Genomic DNA, 17199 nt, shown 5'->3' with positions numbered 1-17199 from the left:
GGCAACAAAATGCAAATTTGCTTTAGATGTACAGTAAATCCCATTGTTTGATTCAAAATAATAGCCTGGCAAGCCAGTCGGACTTTCACCATTTATCTTGTACATGGCAAGTCAAGCTGGTTTTCAAGGTTATCAAACTAAAACAATGCAAATGAAAGATGTGTTTCACTCACAGAGCATTCAATTTAATTCACAGTTTCAAATTTTCCATGGGTACAAGGAGTTAACATAAAATGACAGCTTAATTTGATGAACTGATGTCAAAGTTTGCCATCTCATAGCAGCACGCAGGACTTCTTATCTTTGAATGGGTTGGAAGAGGCGGCGATGCCAGTTATTAAAGGGTCACTGCGCCTGTGGTCCAGGCAGTATTGGACCAAGTCTATTGCAGTGAAAGAAATCTAGGACAGAGGTGGACAGACATTTACACAAGGACGGTATATGTCAATCAGCAGCGGTTCAAACTGCAAATCATCAAAGATGATGGAGTCTTCTAAAAACAAGAGCACATACCTTTGTCCTCTCCATGCTTGCCTCTATCCGAAGCTGTTCCACCACCTTTTGCACCTGGGCGAGACTGTTGCTGCAACTCATTTTCAGCAGGAGCTGACCACAGTATTCGGTTCTGGTTGGATGTAGCCTGAAAAGCTTTCAGCGTATACCTTCTCGACCTGCACTGCATTTGTATTTATATGTTGGGCGGGAGTGGAAAGGCTCTTTGAACATTAAAGGGCAATGTAGAAAGGTCACATTGATCACAACCCTTCAAAAGGATGGCTGGATAAAATAGATCTACCTTTATAAAAAAGTTTCATAGAATAGGCTGAAAAATGTAAACTTGTTGTCAATTAACAGGTTAGCAGTGTTTTTGCCTGTTTGTGAATTTAAAAAAATGAAATCAATTTCTTAGCACAATGGTTAACACTATAAATAGTGTATTTAAAAAGAAAAGAAAACTATAACTTGATTCTCCTATATGCTCGAGAGGAATATATAGGCCTTGGTGCAGGCAGAACAATTAATGGACAGCAGAAGATACAATTAACCTGAGTATCCAACAGTTGCTATTTATTAAAAAGAATAGCTTTGTGTTCTACTAACGTAAACCATGATTTCACACAGAAAAAATCCAGGGTGGTCCCCTGGGCCACTCGCGCACCCATCAACTGGCCTTCAGGGATGGCAAGAGGGGACGCACCACCAACCCTCCTGTGGCGTATGATGTGTGTGGTGCATTAAAAAAGGTGCAGGAATGGCCAGGCCTGCCGTGAGGAGGTAACCGTGAGGCACCCCACCCCTCCAACAGGTCCCAACCATCCCCACAACCTTGGTGTGTGATGCATTAAAAACGGGGGAGCCGGGCCGGGACTGTATGGCCCCGTCCCAACTCTCCCCGGAGAAATGAATGAGTATGTGCCAGGGTGAAAGATATTTACAGTGCCGAAGTGAGGAGCGCGTGAGTTAAGAGGCAGGGTCCCGCGGGAGTAGCCCCGTCCACCAGAACCACCGGCCGCTGGGCAGGAGAAGCACCAGGGCCCCGATCAACCCCCGCCCCAGACCACCCACGGCGCAACCGCCCACCCCGCACCCCGAGCTGGTGCTACGCCAAGTGCCGGAGATCAGGGGATGTCCACCCCACTGGCAAGGGACAGCAAGCCCCGCCCAGGGCCCTGTGGGCCCCAAGAGGCCCTGCTGACGACCCCCGCCGGCAGGAGGGCAGCGGCAGCCGCCGCGGTCCAGAGAGGCGGACAGGGCCAGAGACAGACCAAGGGGATGGAGGCGCAACCCACCCAACCCATCCCCGGGCCAGGAGGGGTGCGCGGCATCAATCAATCAATCAATCAAATTTATTTATATAGCCCTTTACAAAACCCGAAAGGTCCCCAAAGTGCTTTACAACAAAGACAAACATGGCACATAGTAAATAAAAGGCAGGAAAGTATTATACAATGACATTAGGAAGAAAAGAAAAGAAAAAAGAAACGAAACAACGCATCACGATTAGTCAGACAGCAAACAAAACAATAAAACAGATAAAATCCGAAAACATTAAAAACCCTAAAGAAATAAAACCAGGCTAAACTAATCTTGGGGAAAGGCGAGTCTAAAAAGGTGTGTCTTTAAACGAGATTTAAAAAGGCCCAAATTTGTAGTGGTGCGGATTTCAGGGGGAAGACTATTCCATAACCTGGGTGCAGCAACCGCAAAAGATCGGTCTCCCCACTGTTTGAGTTTGGACCTTGGGACTTGCAAATGAAGTTGGCCGGTAGAGCGAAGACTCCTGCCAGAGTTACGGATGGTTAAAATTTCTGATAAGTAAGAAGGAGCCTGGCCATTGATAGAATTAAAAACAAACAGTAAAAGTTTAAAATCAATTCTAAAATGGACTGGAAGCCAGTGGAGCGATGATAGCACGGGGGTAATATGTTCACGTCTAGGTGTATCTGTTAAAAATCGAGCAGCAGCATTTTGAACAAGTTGGAGACGAGAAACCGAGGATTTGGGAAGACCAACATAAAGTGCGTTGCAGTAATCCAGCCTTGAGCTTATAAAAGCGTGAATTGCTTTTTCCAGGTCGTGGCGAGTAAGAAAAGGCTTCACTTTGGCCAAGAGACGGAGCTGGAAAAAACTTGCTCTTACAACAGAACTAATCTGTTTTTCAAAGTTGAGCCTGCAATCGAATATCACTCCGAGATTTTTAACATGTGTTTTAAAAAAGGGAGCCAGAGTGCCAGGGTTGGGCTCAAGGGCATTTAACATAGAAGGTGTGCCAAAAGTAATATATTCAGTTTTGCTCTCGTTAAGATGTAAAAAGTTTTGCGCTAGCCACTGCTTCACATCAGATATGCACTCCATTAATTTAGTGAGAGCAGTTTGTTCGTTGGGTCTCAGGGGGAGATACAGCTGCAGGTCATCAGCATAAAAATGAAAAGAGATATTATGTTTTTTTATAACTGATCCTAAAGGTAGGAGATAGAGTGCAAAGAGAACAGGCCCTAAAATGGAGCCTTGTGGCACCCCACAAGACAGAGAGGTTTGTGAGGAGGAAAAGTCCCCAATCATTACTGAGAAGGTCCTATGTTCCAGGTATGATTTAAACCACTGTAGAGCTTTACCACGGATACCTATAAAGTGTTCTAAACGAGATACAAGGACTGTGTGGTCGACTGTATCAAATGCTGCTGTGAGATCTAGTAAAACAAGGATTGCTGGGTTTCCATTATCTACAGAAAGGGCAATGTCGTTGTGCACTTTTAACAGTGCTGACTCAGTGCTATATCTGGACCTGAAGCCTGATTGAAACTTGTCGAGGGTGGAGTTTGTCTCTAGAAATGTTTGCAATTGAATAAAAACAACTTTTTCTAAAACTTTAGAAAGGAAAGACAAGTGGGAGACGGGTCTAAAATTGGACAGCACGGAGGAGTCGAGATGGGGTTTTTTAAGAAGGGGTCTGACTACAGCCTGTTTGAAGGCAGCTGGGACAGAACCGGTACTGAGAGAGTTATTTATAAGAGCCAGCAGACTTGGTCCGAGGCAACTAAAGACTTCCTTTAGAAGCCCAGATGGAATTATATCTAACGGACAGTTAGTGGGTTTCATGCCACTAACTATTTCAGATAGAGATGACAATGAAAGGAGATCAAATTGTTCAAAAACAGTGAGCAGTTCTGGAGGATGTACATTATCTGATGAGATACCCGAATTGCAGACATTTTGCCTAACCGAAGAGACTTTGTTTTGAAAGAAAGCGAGAAACTCCTCACAAGTGGCACCTGACACATCAGTTAAGACAGTGGGGTGCGGGTTTAAAACAGAGTCAATTGTGTTAAAAAGCAGTCTTGGATGGCTGGAGCTGTTATTTATAATAGAAGATAAATAATTCGACTTGGCCTGTTTTAGGGCCTCCTGATAGGCAGCCAAGGTGTCCCTCAGCAATTCCAAAGAAACATGGAGTTTGTCCTTTTTCCATTGACGTTCAGCCCGCCTGCATTTTTGCCTGAGCAAAGGCATGACACCAGGGGGCACCACCCAATCTATTTTGACTTTGGGGCGGTTGAGAGGGAGGGCTGATCATGCTTCAGTGCCATTGACGACAACAGTCTGATCCGTTTAACTCGGACATGTCCAAAGTCCGGCCCGGGGGCCAAATGCGGCCCTTTGTCAAATTTCATCCGGCCCCCAGCTTCTGTCATAAAATCAATAACGTCTGGCCCGCACACAGGCTTAATAAATTGGTCAGCAGTACTGCTACCAGCATATGAAGTAGCTTACACACTAAATGCTGCTCCTCATTTACCCACTAAAAGGCAGCAGCACTCTAAACAACATTATCCCGGGTGACCCTTTATTCCCAATTTTCTAAAATAACGACAATCAAAAAAAAAAAAAGTTGACTGCGATGGCCAACGTTTCAAGGATAGGTGGAAATTGGAATATTTCTTCACTAAAATACGCATCAACTGTCTGCCTCATTCGCAAAGAGACTCGCTGTTTTTAAAGAGTTCAATCTGAGGCGATATTACCAAACAAGACACGCTGACCTGTACGACAAGATTACAGAGAAGATACGTAGCGAGAAATTCAAGCAACTTGAAACTAGTTTAATTTTACAGCTGCAGCATTTCACAAGAGCCCGAGAGTCGAAAGGGAATGCCACAAAGGCTAGTTGCGAGATTGTTGAAATTAATTTAAAAAATAAAAATAAAGCAAATGTGACACACAGAATGGCTTGCTAAAATTTGATTAAATATATTGTTCTACATAAAGGATGTCAGCTAAGGTCGGCCCCCCACATTTTTACAACACCAAATCTGGCCCCCTTTGCAAAAAGTTTGGACACTCCTGGTTTAACTCATTGGGGAGGGCTGAATAATCCCTGCCAGCCCACCAAGTCAAAATTAGCTGGACGTGTAGTGCAGTCAATGACACTGAAAGATTCTCAATTATTCCCTCCATCTGTGTTGCAATGGATTAAATGTTTATTGCTAACTACAAGGTGCTGTCCCAGATCCTCCTTTTAAAACGAATTGGACACCTATCTCATTCTGTGTGCTAAGACTTGTATAACAAAACAAATACAGAAAGGACTTTTATAGATGGTAGCTTTTGCATTACATGCTAAGCTACCATCTAAAACACCTTTAAGGACTTCAGAGTAGTCCAACTTTAAGTATCAAGCACTAGTGAGTTCATGGCTTGTTGGACAAGTTTACCAGAAAGCAACGAAGAAGAAGCTGTATCAAGTTTGTCCTGTTCCAGTTTCCGTCGTGCTGTCACAGATTTCTGTCGATCACGTTTGAGTGGTGCCGTATATCTAAAAACACAAAAAGTGGAAACCACACATAAAATTGTGAGAGGCTTACACTCCAGGCACCGCGTTCCCCAGCGTCTTTTTAAGGTGTGTGAAATGTGTATCCCTTGTTGTCTCTTTTTTGCCATCGATTGGACATAGCGTGTTTTAGCTTGTGTTTGCTAAACTAAACCACATGTTGAAGTATGGTAATGTTTTGCCGCTACACGAGGCAAACAAAATAAGAAATTAATGGTAATGTAATACTAGATGAGGCGGTTCGCACCAAAATTTCCAAGACGCTGCCTTAGAAGTACAGATACTCATTGGTTACCATTGAAGGCGATAGACATCCAATCCAGTTGATCTGGGAGGGTTGGCAGCCATCCCGGTTCAAATGGATAGAAGGCTACAAGTGATAAACTAATGTAAATTCACAGCAGAAGGAAGAAAAGAGCTATATGATTGGACCTATATCACCGTTAGTGGCTGTCAATGAGTAAAGAATACTCACCTATTGCATTGGACTGCCTCTTCCGTCTTTCAGGTGTAGTCAAAGACATGGCAGAAAAGATCCCTTCTATTGCCCTTGAGGCTGTACTTAAAACCAGTAGCGACCTACCCGAGGACTTACCAAAGATCAGAGGCTACGACTTTAACCAGGGCGTGGATCTCCAGGAATTGCTCAAGTCCTACCTAACCACAGGCTTCCAAGCCAGTAGCCTAGCATTGGCCATACAGGAAGTCAACCACATGGTGAGAGGTTTACAATATATACTGTATGCATACTCATACACCTTTGGTAGTTTTTAGATGATTTTTTTCTGCTAGACTGCTATGTATTCGTCTCTAGATCGAAAAACGTCTTGAAACAGTTGAAGCGGAAAACGACTCTGGTGACATGCCATCCCGCCCAGGTTGCACCATCTTCCTAGGATATACTTCAAACCTCATCAGCTCTGGAGTCAGGGAGAGCATCCGATATCTGGTAGAACACAAAATGGTACGTCCACTCTTAGTGACATATGGAACTGGTAATGTCTTACAGTATTATTAAAGAGATATGGCGTAAAACACAGACAAGACTGAAAAAGCAGTTTCTGCTCTTGCACTCCTCTTTAAAAGAAGCTGCTGTATTTTAAGCCAAAAGAATTGTTGTGTTTGATAGAATAATATGTCTATATGCTGCCATAGCAGTTTCATGGTGCATTAAGCCCCCGACTTATCTTTAATTTGTCCGTTTGACCCTGATGACCCCCGTTTACAGACGTTGCGCAACCGCTTTTGTTTCAACCCTGCCATAAAACGAAGGTAATTATTTATATTTATTATTCAAAATGTCTGTCATTTTTAGCTTAAAATCATTAATTGATGTCTAATATTTAATTTAAAAAAAGAAAACGACTTAAAAAAAATTATTCACTCGTATATTTTAAACTTTTAAACAAATTATGTCACAATGAAAAAAACGGTGTCCGTAAAAAGTCACGGATATCTGCCTCATAACTATCGCTTAATTGTATTTTTTTTGTTACTGTCGCATTTTCTTTGATATGTTAGATGACAATCGATCTCAACAAAGAAAAATTGAAAAAAAAAGTTTAAAAGCGTAAATATATGAAAAAGAAAATCTCGACCGCTCCTTGATGTCTGCGATTTCTGCATTCCCTTGTTATAGTACCGTGTTTCACCCATAAAATCCCCCAAAAATCCAGCTCTGGCCATTCACAGCTGTGTCTTGACACTCAGTGATACATGCTACATGGAGTTTTTGGATCGAAACAAGGTAAATATGCGATAATATCTCATCTCACCTCCAGATAGGGTTTTGCTGTTAAAAAAAAAACTTAGATGCCCTCCTGTTCAAAATTTTTCTTCCCCCAGAAAATTGAGATTTTAAGCTTTCTAATGATGTACCACACATGAATATCGGTCAATTTTGAAAGTTGGCCAAATTGGGGGTCTCAGAGGGGAACTTCAACTCACCTTAGTGTTTTCTGCCATATTTCTTTTTTTAACTTGCCTTTTTATGTAAAAAATGTTTTGTTGACTTTTTAAAGGTGGATGTGGTTGTAACCACAGCAGGTGGCATAGAGGAGGACTTTATCAAGTGCCTGGCTAACACCTACCTTGGGGACTTCAGTCTACCTGGCAAGGAGCTTCGATTAAGAGGAATTAACAGGTTGGTTTTGAGGAGCTGTCTGACATGTACAAACTGCACAGAGACTGGACAAAAAATGTTTTATTTTTCATATACATTTTTTGAGGGGGCGAATCAGTTACTGTCTTGTTACACATTTTTGCAAGGCTGCATTTGAGGTAAATATTAGTAGTCCTCTTTAAGTTATGGGTTCATAGTACAGGTGACCGCACTCTGTGCAATAGGTTGCAATGAGGCAGTAAACTACTGTTTTGTGAAGGGTTTTTTCTGTGATGATGGCAACCACAACATTACAGAGTTGATATAAGTAAAAAAAATTTAGGTATGGCTCCAGTTATAAGATGGGACTAGTTTGGTGAAGAGGAATAAGCATCAAATTCCCACTAATTACAAGAATCAGATTCAGCGCTATGACAAGAAGTATTTTCAAGAAGAACCGTAATTTTCGGACTATAAGCCACTACTTTTTCCACTCATTTTGTATCCTGCAGTTTATAGTCCAGTGCGGTTTATTTCTTGATTTATTTGAATTAATAGGGAACACTTTATTTGATTGGCGTCATAATTATGACAGCACACTGTGATGGGCATTAATGAATGCTTATGACAGATAGTAGTTAGTAGAAGTATCATCCAGAAACTTTTGTCACTAATGCCATTTATGTACATTCGGGATGTTTTACATCCATTCAAAAGTGAGATCATTTGCCGGATGACACTTAATGACATCTGTCGTAAGCATTCATTAATGCTTATGACAGTGTCATGTGACAGTCTAATGACACCGCTGTCAAATAAAGTATTACCGGTTATTATTATTCAGTGTAATTATGTCATAATACAGTGAGGACATCTGATAATACATTAAGGACAGCTGCGGCTTATCTATGAACAAATGATGTTTTCGTGTCAAATTATTATTATTATTATCCAGTCAGGTGCGCCTTATAGTCCAAAAATTACGGTAGTTTTTTAACGGCAGTTAAAATATTGTTGTGTAATGTTGTGACACAGGTCCTGTCATGAAATAAAGTAGGTCGGGGGTGCTGAGCAAGTGAACAAACTCCTGCTGTGGATTTGGCCCGCAAGACTTTATTGTTTCTTGGCACAGTGTTGTGGCAAAATGTCATACTACACTTATAGCATGCAAATAACGTAATGTCTAAACTGCAAACATTAAGTGGTAGACTTCAGTATATTTAACTTTAGTTCGGGATACTGGCTGCAAATTTTCCAAGATGCTGCCTTAATGTAAGTTATCCAAGTCTCTCTTTAATCTTTCTCTGTAGTATCTAAGCATCTCCCTTTCCCCCACCTCCGTTATTTTTTTCTGATTCAAGAATTGGGAACCTACTTGTTCCAAATGATAACTACTGTAAGTTTGAAGACTGGCTCATACCCATCTTGGATCAGATGCTGCTGGAGCAAAACACAGAGGTGAGTCTCTTACTTGTAATTTACTGTTTACAAACTGTTTTTGTTGATGGCTAGAAATTCATTTAACTCTTAGGGTATCAACTGGACACCTTCGAAAATGATCCATCGACTTGGCAAAGAGATCAATAATACTGACTCCGTCTACTATTGGGCATACAAGGTTAGTCTGAGGTTGTATTATTCATAAAGTACATTGACTAATGTTACCCACTCTCTCGTTTTACTGAACCGAGGCACATATTTCACATTAGAACAATCTTACGGCACACCGCTAAACAAAAACATAACACAAATGTTTTACTACATAATAAAATAATGATAAGATCAATTTACTCACACGTATTTAGCTGGTGGGAAATCCTGATTTGGTTGAACCCCAAGTACCTATTGTTTTGTGGGAATGATGACATAAATACACATTGATTGTGGCTTCTGCCATCTAGTGGAAGAATGGTTACTTTTTCAAAAGTCTTGATCTCTCTGGGAGAAAAAGGTTACAAAAATACATTATTTATATTAAATAATAATGGTTACTTTTTCAAAAGTCTTGCACTCTCTGGGAGAAAAAGGTTACAAAAATACATTATTTATATTAAATCATAATTTTTGGGCCGATTAAGTGAATTTGCATGATTTCCCGTTGCACACCTGATGATCTCTCACGCCACACTGATGTGCTGCAACACATTGGTTGGGAATCACTAAGCTTCATGAGAAATAGAATAACCATGGATCCATCTAATACGTGACAAGTTGGACCTTTGCATGTTATGAAAAGGTCCTTTAAAAATGATCCTAAACTAACGCTCGGCTCAATTGCATTTGACAATGAGAATTTAACAATGTGCTAATTAGTGTGATTGTATTTTTCTATGATGGTGAAGTCCATTGAATTAATGAAAGAAGTTTGGTCAAATTTGACCCTTTATTAAGCTTTGAAAAGTAGACATTCTGTATAGTATTAGGAACATCGCTGTGCGTTGCAGTGCATTCTACAGCTACAAGAAGGATAGATATGTTGCTAAATGTATGCCTTTGACTCATTCCAGTTGAGCATGACCTTAAGAAATACATGTTCTTTAAACAGAATAAATAATGATTTGTGTTTCATTTTAATTCATTAGAATAACATTCCGGTATTCAGTCCTGCATTGACAGATGGCTCGCTTGGTGACATGCTTTACTTCCATTCCTATAAGAACCCTGGTCTTATTCTGGATATTGTGGAAGGTAAAGCAGAAAAATTAACTCATTTAAGATGTTATACTTAATCATCTCCTAAATGTAAATATGTTCTTTGTAGATATACGCAGGTTAAACAGCCAGGCGGTACATGCCAAAAAAACAGGAATGATCATCCTTGGAGGCGGTCTTGTAAAACATCACATTGCCAATGCCAATCTCATGGTAACTCATCACTTCTTTCGCCCTCACCCAAAGTGCCTTTTAATGGATTGACGCAGTTCTTGATTGTACATTTCTGTGTCTTTGCAACAAATGGTGGGAGTAAACTGTTGGTTTGTGATTGGCTCTCATGTTCCATGAATATTATAGTAGTCACTTTTTCTCCTACATGTTTTTGATATTTAATGCATCATCCTCTTTGGAATTATCTGGAGGAAGATTATTAGGGTTGAATTATTAAGGTTGATGAGTTGATGAGCAAACTTGTTTTGACATATTTTCTACAGAGAAATGGTGCAGATTACTGTGTGTATGTGAACACGGGCCAGGAGTTTGACGGTTCGGATTCTGGTGCCAGACCTGACGAGGCTGTGTCTTGGGGCAAGATCAGAACTGATGCCAAACCTGTCAAGGTATCTTACCGCTGTTTATGCTTACAATTTTCTTTACGTAAGAAGACTGATGATGCCACTCCAGCAAATATTGGCATTCTATTTTGACTGTTTTGGAATTCCAACGTAGTGTGTTGTCAACACATTTGAATCTCTAAAATGTAGTGCAGTGATCCCTTGCTACTTTGCGCTTCAAACTTTGCGCCCTCAGTCCATCGCGGATTTTTTAAAAAGTTAGGCAAAAAAAAAATTCAGATGAGCTAGTCCCGAGCCGATTACGTAGGCTCTCCCTCCCTCCCTCCCTCCCTGTTCTTTTTTTGTCAGGCAGTTGCTTTTTAAAGTTAATGATGATTGACAGATGTTTGGGTTTGATGTTGCCAGAGACACAAACTTCAAAGCGCCGTATGCGTCAATCATCATTTAACTTGTTAAACAGTTGCTGTTGCAACTCATTGTGTGTAATTGAGCAGCTTGAGAGTATTTGAGTGGACTCACTCAATGAAGCATTTAATAAAGCCAAGCATTTTTCTACTACTTTATTCTTGTTTAAAATAATTCGATGGGACAGGAGCATGTTTAATACTTACCATAATTATTACATTTGAGGTGAGGTGCTTGAAAACCATCAATTAAAATAGACATATTGCAGAATAAGCGATAGTTATGAGGTAGGTATCCGTTACTTATTTACAGACACTATTTTTTTCATAGTGACGTAATTTGTTTAAAAGTTTAAAATATGCAGGTGAATATTTTTGTAAAGTCGTTTTTTTTTTTTTTTTTTTTTTAACTTGGACATCAATTAATGATTCTAAGCTAAAAATGACACATTTCAAATAATAAATATAATTACTTAGCTTCTTTTTATGGCTGGGTTGAAACAAGAGCAGTGGTGTAGCATCTGTAAACGGGGGTCATCAGGGTCAAACGGACAAATTAAAGATAAGTCGGGGGCTTAATGCACCATGAAACTGCTATGGCAGCATATAGACATATTATTCTATCAAACACATAAATTCTTTTGGCCGAAAATACAGCAGTTTATTTTAAAGAGGGGTACAAGAGCAGAAACTGATTTTTCAGCCCTGTCTGTGTTTTCCGCCATAAACATATTTTTTTGTAAAAAATTATACTTGGGCGGGGGGGGGGGGGGTGAAAAAACATTTGTTATATGTACAGTGGGGCACATAAGTATTTAGTCAACCACTAATTGTGCAAGCTCTCCGATTTTAAAATATTAGAGAGGCCTGTAATTGTCAACATGGGTAAACCTCAACCATGAAAGAATGTGGGGGAAAAAAACAGAAAATCACATTGTTTGATTTTTAAAGAATTTATTTCTTTGTGTTTGGGATCATTGTCACGCTGAAAGACCAAGCCACGTCTCATCTTCAATGCCCTTGCTGATGGAAGGAGATTTTCACTCAAAATCTCTTGATACATGGCCCCATTCATTCTTTCCTTTACACAGATCAGTCGTCCTGGTCCCTTTGCAGAAAAAACAGCCTCAAAGCATGATGTTTCCACCCCCATGCTTCACAGTGTGTATGATGTTCTTCGGATGCAATTCAGTATTCTTTCTCCTCCAAACACGAGAACCTGTGTTTCTACCAAAAAGTTCTATTTTGGTTTCATCTGACCATAACATTCTCCCAGTCCTCTTCTGGATCATCCAAATGTTCTCTAGCAAACAGCGGACGGGCCTGGATGTGTACTGGCTTCAGCTGGGGGACACGTCTGGCAGTGCAGGATTTGAGTCCCTGGCGGCGCATTGTGTTACTGTGGTCCCAGCTCTCTGTAGGTCATTCACAAGGTCTCCCCTGTGTGGTTCTGTGATTTTTGCTCACCGTTCTTATCATTTTGATGCCACGGGGAGAGATCTTGCATGGAGCCCTAGATCGAGGAAGGTTATCAGTGGTCTTGTATGTCTTCCATTTTCTGATAATTGCTCCCACAGTTGATTTCTTTACACAAAGCGAAGAGTTACAGAAAACGTTTGGCCTCCGTTATTGCCAACAAAGGGTACATAACAAAGTATTGAGATAAACTTTTGGTACTGACCAAATACTTATTTTCCACTTTGATTTGCAAATAAATTCTTTAAAAATCAAACAATGTGATTTTCTTTTTTTTTCTCCACATTGTCTCTCATGGTTGAGGTTTACCCATGTTGACAATTACAGGCCTCTCTAATATTTTCAAGTAGGAGAACTTGCACAATTGGTGGTTGACTAAATACTTATTTGTCACACTGTATCTCTTTCCAGTGCTAAATCTGAATCAATACATTGAAAACAAACAAACAAATAAAAAAAAAAAACCCTCACGGTTTTTCATCTATTGCAGTGGGTTCTGGTCCCCATTAACTGTGGAAAAATGAGGGATCACTGTATCATTCATCTGTTGCTGACAATGATAAGTGGTACTACAGATGATCTACTATTGTATCATGTTCAAAGTTTATGTTTAATTGAAATACTCAAACTGGTAATGGTGGATAGTTACCAAGTTGATTTCCTGATTGTTGATAACTGCAAATCTTGCAATTGTCAGATGGGTAACAATTTTGCCTCAAGGTGGCAGTATCTTCTTATTGACAGCACCAAACGTGTTGAGTTTATGGTCACTACTCTGGTTTAAAGATGCACAATATACTGTCTTATATTATTGCAGCATCTGTAATAATGTCTAATGCTGCAGAGGTTATTCCAGTCGATTTTAGGTAAAATATAGTGTGCAACCTGGGCTGGTTAGCTGCCAAACTTAGGTTTACTCGAATGAATGTTTTAAATAAAATCCGCTTTTCTTCTTTTTCCAGGTATATGCCGATGCGTCTTTAGTATTTCCTCTTATTGTGGCTGAGACCTTTGCTCGCCATGCCGACAAACTGACTGCTGGCAAGAAAACCGAATGAATGCTGTGAAGGGCTTTGTCTCATTAAAGTAAGACACTTTTTTTTCGGGGTAAAAGAAGCCCTTCAGACCGGTTAACTTTTTAAAATACCGCAGCATTTCTGTCCAATCAGTGCTGCCGTGGTAAAATGAGACCGCTCGGTCTCTCTTAGCTTTCACTTCCAATATTGACTTGTTAAGACAAGTTGTATTATTCTTATTTGGATGGCTGAAATAACACAGTTGCGTGCCACAACATGCACCAAAGAAACCGTCAGTTGTCCGTTAACAGGCGCCAGTGACTGAGTCAGTGAATATGCGGCCATGAAGCCAAAACTGCATTTATTTCGCTTTTGAATTTTATTTGATTTAACAATGAACTGCGCGGATGATTGTCCACATTATGTAAAGCATCATATCACGGTGCAAGATTGTTAAAGTACACAAACAATTAAGGGTCTGTTTTCATTTATGAATGAAAGAAGAGTGCTTGTAATGCTTTGTCATGTTAAAATCTTTGTCTGAAACTCTTTGAATAGCAGTTCACCTGTCTTATTTCCACTATGTAAATATTTATCTCCGAGCATGTTAAGTTTTGCTCAGCCTTGTTGGAATTCTTTGCTATTCAGAGTTTCCTTGGCTGGATTTACACAGCATGGTTCAAGTCACAATTCAGATTTTTTTGTTCTTAAGCGACTTAGTTCACGTTTGTGTCGCCGCAGCATGAATACAAAAAACCTGGCATGAAATTGGATATCTTCAAGCCTCTTTTAATTGTAGTTAAAAAAATGATATGTGTGAATATCTGCCAGTTTGAGTGCGATGTAAACAATCCTTCAATGCTAGCTACTCGTCATTGGAATACACTCAGTGGTGATGCTGTTAATCACAACCACAAAAAATGCATATAGGCCGATAATTAGGATGTAAATATGGTATATAAGAGGCACTTTGTTATTAAATAAGCCTAAGAATTGACTATTGAGTAAGAACACAACCATGTTAAATGTGCATATACTAGATTCATATAGACATTTAATCTTAATAAAGATCCTGCACATGTGATGTAAATCCAGGCAAAGAGAATTGGATTAAATGTGATCGCCCGATCTCTTAAAATACAGTACCTCATAGAAATTTGAAATCTCCCTAAACTTTAGACTTGTATTTATTTGTTTTATTTTTTTAGTATTTGAGTGCATTTTACATTTTTGAGAAATTCACTTATGAATAAACAAAATGAAGTAAACATGGTCTTTTAGATTGTCTGGCGAGAATCAACAACTGTTAGAAATGGCACACTGTTACCTCCGTTCACTTGAAGTTACAATTTATACTTGCCCAGACACAATACATCCTCGTAAAGTCCTTTTCCTCTCTGCTCTCAGCTGAAAAAAACACATAATCAAGTCAAGTCATTTCCCAATGTGATAAATCAGTCTGATGTGGCAATAATATTTCCTGTGCCAATCATGCTTCCTATATCCTCAAGTTGTTTTTTTAACCCACTTACTCACTATATGTTGTACTTAAAAAAAAAAAAAAAGGGGGGGGGGGTTGAGGGGGGCTTGTGCATTCCTTCTTTAAAATTTTTAATAAAAACTATACACACAGCGGTTCAAAGTGTCTGTACTCTGGAATATATTGGCCTTCTTTTGCTTTTCAAAATGAAAAATGATATTGGAACTTTCCTAAAAACCTGAGCCCAAAGTGTGATACATGCACAATAAATTCGGTGTTCTCTTTCTCAATACAATATTTTTTCCGTTCAAGTCATTTGTAGATCAAGTGATCTTCTTTCCAATGCAGCAGTGCGGTATTGTATTATGTAATAATTAAAGCCTCAGAAGTCAGACAAAACTTCAATTCATTTCAGTTTTTTTGCAATGCCTTAATATGAAAAGTATGGAAAAGAAAAAAAGTGGGCAAGATTAATTCCCACCTTTGTTTTTCTTCCTAAATGGCCCTAATCCTCTTCTGTAAAAAAGTGCTGCTAACTGGGAATGGGAGAAGCTACTAGTCTGTAGGAAAATATGTGGCTTTGAAGTAGAATTTCACCAACACACCAAACCCATGGCTATTTGTAGTTCACCATTAACGTATTGACCAGTTCATGTTTTTCCTGTGTGACACATGGTCAATTTTATTTGCTGAAAACTCACTAATTAAGTGCGAGTATATTTTTAGTGTTCTTCTGTAACACCCAAGATTCCATAAAATACCATCAAAACGTCGGATAATTTAAATATGCCAACCTCAGTTTACACTGCGTGTTGAGTAACTCGACATAAAGTTGTGACCACTGGCAACTCGTGAATGACTGACCTTATTACGTGTTTATATTTGTACTCTTACAATTTACAATAAAATGAAAGTGCACCGGTGGCTGTGTCAGTCCTTGGATACCTGGGAAGTGATTAAAATTAGTGCTGCAACGATCAATCGATTAACCCGAGTATTCGATTAGAAAAAAAGATGTAAATTACATTTTTTTGCTTTGAGTATTCGTTTAATTAAAGTGGCGTTGTAATGGTTTGTTTTGAAAGTGTTTGCATTTAGTTTTCTTAATTCGGGTGGATAAACGGCCCTCTATTGTACCTCATTTCACATGGCTGAATCCATCTGCTCCCTGTTAAGACCAACATAAACTAGGTTTTTGTTTGAGCTAATGTTTTTTTTGTTGCATTCGTAATTTAGTTTATAGGTATATTTAGCCATTTTTTGTGGGAATATGTGTCTGAACCATTTGCTAAGAGCATTGTAAAAAACATTGGCATTTCATAGCATTTAAGCTAGCGGATTTTGCTATGTAAGTGAGCCTTTTGAGGCTCAGCTCAGGTATTTTAATTTTTTATGTTCTTTATCCGATTACTCGATTATTTGAACTAAATGGTTCATTGATTAATCGACTGCTAAAATAATCGATAGCTGCAGCCCTAATTAAAATTAATTCCAATTGGCAGTTGCAGGTTCAGTTATGTTAAATTAGTTTATGGTGTTTATTGCAATGAATCAAATGTAACTGTAAATGGATTATTTAGAACATGGGTGCTTATTACGTCAATCACGATCTACCAGTCGATAGCAATGCTAGTGTGGGTAGATAGCGGTATTAAAAAAAAAAAAAGGCTTAGTTATGTTTTGTTGTGCAATATTGCTGCTGAGCTTTGTAGGTGTGCCCCCCCCCCCCCCCCCCCCCCCAAAGGTCCCAAACAGTCAACCCCGGTTTTACACCAGGCTGCGCCGACGCGTCAACGCAGTGAAACGCAGCCAATAAGGTCAAGTGACAAGTGCACACAGGTTGCGGACTGGCTGCATTTCAGACGCTTCCCAGAAGCGCTTAAACGCGTCGCATCCGAAACAAATGGACTTTATTATGAGTCAATCAAAACAAGGTAGTATCGAGCAGACCGGTAGTCACTCGTGTAAAAATACGGTGGATCCAGTCAATTTTCAAAATAATATGCAGTTCATTTCTGCGTACCGCTTTAACTTCAGAAAATTCATCAATAAAGCTTTTTAATAGCTTTCATGAGAAAAAAAAAATGGTAAAGTGAGGCATTTGATTTGTAAAATACAAGTTAAAATCTTTATCATTGCTATTGTTTTGTGAGTTCTTCTTTC

General features: G+C 39.4%; 2 protein-coding genes across 3 annotated transcripts; one reads left to right on the top strand and one right to left on the bottom strand.

The window, feature by feature from the left end:
- Window positions 1–61: 61 nt before the first annotated feature.
- Window positions 62–5378, bottom strand: LOC130931933 (guanine nucleotide-binding protein G(I)/G(S)/G(O) subunit gamma-7-like). Of its 2 annotated transcripts, XM_057861167.1 has the most exons (3): window positions 5214–5378; window positions 514–676; window positions 62–401 (listed from the first exon to the last, which is right to left on the bottom strand). In XM_057861167.1, exons 2-3 carry the CDS (start codon window positions 592–594, stop codon window positions 276–278), a joined length of 207 nt encoding a protein of 68 aa, XP_057717150.1. In that variant the 5' UTR covers window positions 595–676; window positions 5214–5378; the 3' UTR covers window positions 62–275. The 2 variants fall into 2 exon arrangements, with proteins under 2 accessions (XP_057717150.1, XP_057717151.1); XM_057861168.1 differs by lacking the exon at window positions 5214–5378 and having other exon boundaries at window positions 514–951.
- dhps (deoxyhypusine synthase) lies at window positions 5212–16702 on the top strand. Its single transcript, XM_057861165.1, has 10 exons — window positions 5212–5398; window positions 5838–6046; window positions 6144–6293; window positions 7351–7472; window positions 8792–8888; window positions 8962–9048; window positions 10013–10118; window positions 10192–10295; window positions 10580–10705; window positions 13503–16702. The coding sequence occupies exons 2-10, from the start codon at window positions 5852–5854 to the stop codon at window positions 13596–13598; spliced, it is 1083 nt and encodes a 360-aa protein (XP_057717148.1). The 5' UTR covers window positions 5212–5398; window positions 5838–5851; the 3' UTR covers window positions 13599–16702.
- The last annotated feature ends 497 nt before the right edge of the window (window positions 16703–17199 follow it).

This window comes from Corythoichthys intestinalis, chromosome 16 (genome assembly GCF_030265065.1).
Source record: "Corythoichthys intestinalis isolate RoL2023-P3 chromosome 16, ASM3026506v1, whole genome shotgun sequence".
In the NCBI taxonomy this organism is placed as follows: domain Eukaryota; kingdom Metazoa; phylum Chordata; class Actinopteri; order Syngnathiformes; family Syngnathidae; genus Corythoichthys; species Corythoichthys intestinalis.
Note: the sequence above shows the minus strand (reverse complement) of the source record. Positions and strands in the feature narration are given on the sequence as shown.